This window comes from Triticum aestivum, chromosome 3A (genome assembly GCF_018294505.1).
Source record: "Triticum aestivum cultivar Chinese Spring chromosome 3A, IWGSC CS RefSeq v2.1, whole genome shotgun sequence".
Taxonomy (NCBI): Eukaryota; Viridiplantae; Streptophyta; class Magnoliopsida; order Poales; family Poaceae; genus Triticum; species Triticum aestivum.
Window position 1 is genome coordinate 103,212,829 of NC_057800.1, and position 7,993 is coordinate 103,220,821.

The 7,993-nt window shown below is 42.1% G+C and overlaps 1 protein-coding gene across 1 annotated transcript; it reads right to left on the bottom strand.

Annotated features, from left to right (window-relative positions):
- Positions 1-562: 562 nt before the first annotated feature.
- LOC123058051 (uncharacterized) lies at positions 563-2,515 on the bottom strand. The gene is made up of 2 exons (XM_044480885.1): positions 2,230-2,515; positions 563-996 (listed from the first exon to the last, which is right to left on the bottom strand). Exons 1-2 carry the CDS (start codon positions 2,503-2,505, stop codon positions 571-573), a joined length of 702 nt encoding a protein of 233 aa, XP_044336820.1. The 5' UTR covers positions 2,506-2,515; the 3' UTR covers positions 563-570.
- Between the last annotated feature and the right edge of the window lie 5,478 nt (positions 2,516-7,993).

A 7,993-nucleotide genomic window follows, 5' to 3' on the forward strand; every position in this document is an offset into this window, starting at 1 on the left:
CTGTAATACTTCATCTTATAACTAACTCATTAGTTACATGCTTGCAAGGCTTAGGTGATGAGTATTTCCGAGAGGGCCCAGAGATACCTCTCCGACAATCGGAGTGACAAAACCTAATCTCGAATTATGCTAACTCAACATGTACCTTCGGAGACACCTGTAGTACTCCTTTATAATCACCCAGTTACGTTGTGACGTTTGGTAGTACCCAAAGTGTTCCTCCGGTAAACGGGAGTTACACAATTCTCATAGTTACAGGAACATGTATAAGTCATGAAGGAAGCAATAGCAGAATACTAAACGATCAAGTGCTAAGCTAACGGGATGGGTCATGTCAATCACCTCATTCTCCTAATGATGTGATCCCATTAATCAAATGACAACACATGTCAATGGTTAGGAAACATAACCATCTTTGATTAATGAGCTAGTCAAGTAGAGGCATACTAGTGACTATATGTTTGTCTATGTATTCACACATGTATCATGTTTCCGGTTAATACAATTCTAGCATGAATAATAAACATTTATCATGATATGAGGAAATAAATAATAACTTTATTATTGCCTCTAGGGCATATTTCCTTCAGAGACGTCGTAGGTCTGCAGATCATCAAAAACCTCCATGATAAGAGGATCTTTGTTCTTATGTGAATACATGTGCTTCAATTCAGATGGATTAGGATTCAGAGTATGATTGTGCTCCAACATCACTTTCTCATATATCCATTCTTTCCCCCTTTTCTTGATTTTAACAGCTGCCCCACAGTTAACCTTCTTGGACATTTTCGCACGTTTGCGTTCCTCCCCAGGCTTGTAAAATGTACTGGGACCTCCCCAGGAGCATGCATACAGACGCGACATCGGCTTCCGCTTGAGCTTGGTAATACCAAAACCTTCTGATCTTGCATATTGTTGATAAAATTCATACCCTTCCTCATCGGTGACGAAAGCCATAATTTCCTTTGGGACAAAATCTTCGTGGACTTGGTTACCCTGATATCATATTCATAGCATACATTAGATACTCTTTGTCATTCATCCGAATGACCATTCCGATGACTATATATCTCATGAAGAAGCATAACACTAGGCATATCGGCCTTCTACAGAATACCGAAAAAATAAAAGAAGACATCTACAGATTTGGACATAACACTAGGCATTTCTATCTTGTTTTTAAGCAAATGTGATGTTTTATGTTTATGTAAACCGGGTAAAAAAATATGTCAAGTGTCTGGGAAAGAAAGTCTGAATCTTGAGTGAATAGTAAATTTTATTTGGGTGTTGTTTGTTTGCTGTGGCAGACTGATGATAAAAGCAGTTATGCATTTCAACAGAACCTGCCTTCTAGCATGCCTGCAGAAAATCTAATATAGTGTGCCTTCCTGACCCTGCAGGACACCAAAAATCTAAAGTCTATCCCTCCACTGCCTGCAGAAGCTGGAGAGACGGTCAAGATATCAGCTTTTAACCATTGAGCAGGCTGCAGCTTCAGGCTTGTCCATACTTTGGGCAAAACAAATGTTCTGAAGGTAATTTATTTCTATCTTATCACAATAAGTTGGCAAGAAAAAGAAGATTGAAAGCTTAGTGCATATACTTATTGTACTATAACCAATAATGTTAGTATTCTGTTTGCAGTATGTACAGTACACTGCTATTGCTACAGTATCAGTCTTAGGCGCGAGTGGTCCGTTTAACGACTGTCGGAGCTGAACCTATCGGCCTATCTGGGGTGTTCCTAGAAGGAGCGCCTTCAATTATTTGTCTTCTTTGGAACAACAACTGTTGAAGTAGGAATATACAACTTCAAATGCTTCAACCAGTGGTTAATCTAGGTCAGAAAGATAGATTTCCTATTCCATCCCGAAGCTCAGGCATACACTAGATGGTCTTTAGCTATGTACTTAGTTAATCCATGGATCCTTCCTTGAACAGTATGGTCGAAAGAAGCCATTCAGCAGTGTGCTAGCCAACAATATAATGACGCCACATCCTAAGAATGAATAAAACTGAATCCTGATAATGCTATCTAGTTACAACATGTACTAAAGTTCAATCAAAATACAAGGCATCTTCCACTGACTAATGTTCATTCGTCAAAAGAGAGATGAATAACAGACCTGCCCCAAACACTGGATACTGAAATTTACAGCAAGGTATGCACAGCAAGGTATGTACATCAGCAAAGTCAGACACTGGGTACTAAATTGAGTGGGAACGTACATGTATGTATCTTGTGCTGGGATCTGGAGTCATCATCTCGCTTGGTTCAACAGTACACGGCGGCGTCAACGTGGATGTGTGCATCGCCGGATGGCGCACAGTGGAGTTCTCGCCGCCAATCGGAAAATTTGAGCCGCTGCCAGACGAAGTTCTAACGCCATGGTATGGCGTCGAGAAATACGTTAGAGGAGGCGCATTATCAGGCACAACAAAGCTCATCGGAGAAGGCTCATTGTCCTCGGATTCTCGCCGGCAGAAGGTTGGAGACGAGTCCATGAGCGAAACCGCCGGGTGCGAATCCCCTCCCACCCCCCCTTGAAAACTGAAAGAGTGCCACTCGCACGTTGTGGGGCAGTAAATACCAGTCGCACGACCTGCGGCCGCGAATCTTGAACCGTAGTATGGATTTTGGCAGGAATGTAAGTTTTTGGGGCAGTCTTACGGCTGGGAAATTTCAGCGAACACTTGTATTAAACAAATCCAAAAAAATAGATAAAACAGAGGGGAAAACAGAGGCAAATAGCAGACATGGCCACTGCTCGCCCATGGTAGGCGCTCCCATCACCAGCTACCTCCGGTGCCACAGTGTGCTCCCGCGGAGGTGCCTCCACGATGGAGTGATGACTCACCTCGTCGGGAAGAGCTGTCCATTTGTCCACCGATCCGCATCCTCCTCGGGAGCGCTCTCCCATGGCAGCCTCCCTCTATGACCGGTCGAGCGACGGGGTCAACGATGGAGACGACGCCGAACCAAATAAGCTGCAAAAAAGGGAATAACCTGTCGGGATGGGAGGACCAAAGAAAAGTTACCGCGGGAGGAAAAAATCTTATGATAAATTGCAATTGCTCCAATGAGTGAGATTATAGTTTGTTAGTTTTCAATGAAGTTTCTGATTCATATTTGAAATTGTGAATGAATTGTTACTTTAGCATAAGAAATAATATGACTATATATATATATATATATCGCGCTATTCGTCACCCTAGGTGAAGAATAGTTATTCTTCACCCCCCTCTATTTTATCATCAATGCACCGTAGTTTTACGTTCCGTAAGTTTTTGTCTTATTTCCGACGTAAAAACAGACCGTAAGAAAATATATAATCGCCGTAAAAAAATTTATGTTATTTAAAATTATAAACGTAAAAACATAGTGTAAAATACACATGAACTGCAGATTTTCTTGTATTATGATCTATATTTTAATCTTCTTATGCCAAATTTTACGTAGTGAATCAATCGAAATGTAACTATTTGAATTCCAAATGTAATTTAATTCAGAAATGATCGTAAGATTACCTCAGATGAAGAATAACTTATTCTGCACCCTAGATGATGAATAGTATCACTATATATATATATATATATATATATATATATATATATATATATATATAGGTATGCTAAACTAAGCCTGAGCGTATAATTAGCATTCTGCGCTCCGGCCGAACGTCAAACAGTGCGTGCACCATAGAGCCATGCAAACCACCACACCGTGCAAAGGTAAACCAGCGCGCTCTTCCGCGTGGCCGTAAAAGCTTTGCTAGATGTGGTAATCAACTACAGCCAGTTACTAGTATTGACTGGGCAAAAAGCAATGGTAAATATCTAGCACTTTCTAGTAAAATGAGGCATGTGGTGGCAAATCAGTCCACGGTTGCTTCCATGTACTAGTAAAACCATTGCAAAACATGGTAACGGATGCAAAAGCTTACTGATCATGCATTGCTCTCTAATTAGCTAGCCTGAACATTATTTCTATAACGTAAATTTCACCGAAAACATTGCAATGATGGGAAAAATGCATGTTCGTGCCGTATATGCCCCGACACAATCGTAATACATACACATACAGCAGTAAGATATTGTGTGGTCAAGTAATATGTCATGACAACAATGCTTGTGGAAGTTTCATTGCTAAATTTAAGGTAAAATTCAATTCTTCAGTCGTAAATTCGAAATTGTAAATCATAGTTGGTGAAAAAGCAACTTTTTTGCAGGGAGTAAAAATATTACTTTGAAGCTTTTGAATTTTATTTCTAATAATGGTTGTTGTACAAGTAGTAATTACTTTAGAACTAGGAATGTTCAAGAAAATAAAAAAAATTAACATAGCCAGAAAAAACAATCTGTCATGGATTTAATGGGGATTAAAAATTATGAAATCTTTTTCTGGCGCAAAACAGATGGTAATTCTATTACCACATCTTCTATAGTCAATTTACTAGAACTAGATTCTTATACTAGTTCTCTTTAAGCATATGTACATGGAAGTATATACTTCCGTGATTTACGATTAATGACAATTTTAGTACTAAATTTACCAAATAAAATTTTACGGCAGCCAACCATTTACTAGAGGTTGCATTTGTTGTAGAATTACCATGTGCAAAAATAATTTTCGGATGGAAGGATGGAGCGATGAGACACACCTTGTAATACAATTAATAAAGTTACTATATTCAGTCACAAACTTTACGGCACCTAGTGAGAGGAGTAGCCTGGAATCCAGAAAAGCTTTTAATATCATTACCATATAAAGCCAGCCTTTTTACGATCATTAGCTATAGTGGTGGCCAAATTTAGCGGGACGGAGGTGTGGCCGAGGGCAGCCAGTAACGGAATTTTATTCCATTACCATACATATGCAGCATTGTTACCACCACTAGTTGTTGGGACCACCGAGCGGTGCAGAGTGAGCGATTAGTGCGCGCACGACGCTGGCATTAGCGACCGGAGCGTAGAATTGCAGGTTTTGCGCTCCCGCGCACTTTAGCGCTGCCCATATATATATATATATATATATATATATATATATATATATGTTGCTGTTCTAAGAATGATCATGATGCCCTCATGTCCGTATTTTATTTTATCGACACCTCTATCTCTAAACATGTGGACATATTTTTCGATATTGGCTTCCGCTTAAGGACAAGCGAGGTCTAAGCTTGGGGGAGTTGATACGTCCATTTTGCATCATGCTTTTATATCGATATTTATTGCATTATGGGCTGTTATTACACATTATGTCACAATACTAATGCCTATTTTCTCTTATTTTACAAGGTTTACACGAAGAGGGAGAATGCCCGTAGCTGGAATGCTGGGCTGGAAAAGAAGCAAATATTAGAGACATATTCTGCACAACTCCAAAAGTCCTGAAACTCCACGGAAGTCATTTTTAGAATATATAAAAAATACTGGGCGAAGGAAGCACCAGAGGGGGGACACCCACCATCCACGAGGGTGGCGGGCGCGCCCCCTGTCTCGTGGGCCCCTTGGCAGGCCTCCGGTGCCCATCTTTGGCTCTATGAAGTCTTTCGCCCTGGAAAAAATCATCAGCAAGCTCTCGGGATGAAACTATGCCGCCACGAGACTGAACCTTAGCGGAACCAATCTAGGGCTCCGGCGGAGCTGTTCTACCGGGCAAACATCCCTCCGGGAGGGGGAAATCATTACCATCGTCATCACCATCGGTCCTATCATCGGGATGGGGTCAATCTCCATCAACATCTTCACCAGCACCATCTCATCTCAAACCCTAGTTCATCTCTTGTATCCAAGCTTTGTCTCAAAACCTCAGATTGGTACCTGTGGGTTGCTAGTAGTGTTGATTACTCCTTATAGTTGATGCTAGTTGGTTTAGTTGGTGGAAAATCATGTGTTCAGATCTTTATGCATATTAATACCCCTCTGATTATGAACATGAATATGCTTTGTGAGTAGTTACATTTGTTCCTGAGGACATGAGAGAAGTCTTGCTATAAGTAGTCATGTGAATTTGGTATTCGTTCGATATTTTGATGAGATGCATGTTGTCTTTCCTCTAGTGGTGTCATGTGAACGTCAACTACATGATACTTCACCATTGTTTGGGCCTAGGGGAAGGCATGGGAAGTAATAAGTAGATGATGGGTTGCTAGAGTGACAGAAGCTTAAATCCTAGTTTATGCGTTGTTTTGTAAGGGGCTGATTTGGATCTATATGTTTCATGCTATAGTTAGATTTACCTTAATAATTCTTTTGTAGTTGCGGATTCTTGCAAGAAGGGTTAATCATAAGTGGGATGCTTGTCCAAATAAGGGCAGTACCCAAGCACCGGTTCACCCACATATCAAATTATCAAAGTACCGAACACGAATCATATGAGCGTGATAAAAGCTATCTTGACGATAATTCTCATGTGTCCTCGGGAGCGTTTTCCTCTATATAAAAGTCTATCCAGGCTTGTCCTTTACTACAAAAAGGATTGGGCCATCTTGCTGCACCTTATTTACTTTTATTACTTGTTACCCGTTACAAATTACCTATCACAAAACTATCTGTTACCGATAATTTCAGTGCTTGCAGAGAATACCTTACTAAAAACTGTTTATCATTTTTTTCTGCTTCTCATTGGGTTCAACCCTCTTACTTATCGAAAGGACTATGATAGATCCCCTATACTTGTGGGTCATCATCCGCCGGCGCATCAGGTGTACTATGCGGCTCCGTGGCCGTACGGAGGATACCCACTGCCGCAGCTGAGCGGCGCCTATGATCTCCCTGCGGCCCCACCGCTGCCCTCGCCGACCCTGTCACCGACGCCTTGGGATCCGGCGCTCCTCGCCGCGCTGCACATCGCGCCTACGCCGAACAACTACACTGGAGGCGGTGATTGGTACATGGACACCGGGCTACGGCTCACATGTTTGCTCATCCTGATAATCTTGTCTCCTTCACTCCTGCCACCACCGACCGCTGCATCATTGTCAGCGATGGTTCCACACTACCAATCACACATGTCGGGCACACTTCTTTTTCTTCAAATTCCATGCCTATTACTTTGTCTAACATACTTGTGTCACCTCATCTTATTAAAAACCTTGTTTCCGTTCGTTGTTTAATTCATGACAATCATGTTACTGTTGAATTTGACGAGCTTGATTTTTGTGTTAAGGACGCTCGAACCAGGATGGTACTTCACCGATGTGACAGCCTTGACGAGCTCTATCCGGTGCATCCGCCATCCACCTCCACCACCGCACTGGATGCTCTTTCCGCCGGCGTCGACCTCTGGCACGCTCGTTTGGGTCATCCCAACCCCGTCACACTTCGTCATATTCTTAAGAGTTTCAGTTTCAGTTGTAATAAGATAGAGGATCACACCTGTCATGCATGTTGCGTCGGCAAACATGTTCGCCTTCCATTTAATAAATCCACCACCATAGCTTCTTTTCCTTTTCAGTTGATTCATAGCGATGTGTGGACCTCTCCGGTTCCTAGTAATTCGAGCTATTTATATTATCTGGTTATCCTTGATGATTATTCTCACTATGTGTGGAAGTTTTCTTTACGAAAAAAGTCGGATGCACTCTCCACTTTGACGTCGTTTTACTCCTATGTCAGCATGCAGTTTGGGCGTCTCATCCTTGCTCTTCAGACTGACAATGGAAAAGAATTCGACAACCTTGCTTTCCGCACTTTTCTGTCGCACCACGACACAGTTTTTCGTCTCACATGCCCGTATACTTCACAGCAGAACGGTCGAGACGAACGCGCACTTCGCACTCTGAATGGCTGCGTTCGCATGCTCCTGTTTCATGCTAATGTGCCACCTTGTTTCTGGCCGGATGCACTCGCTACTGCTTCACTTCTCCTTAACCTTCGCCCTTGCCGGCCACGGTGAACTATGCACCTCACCATCTTCTCTTCGGCATGCCCCCATCTTATGATGGCTTGCGTATTTTCGGGTGCCTTTGCTATCCTAGCACTGCCGACT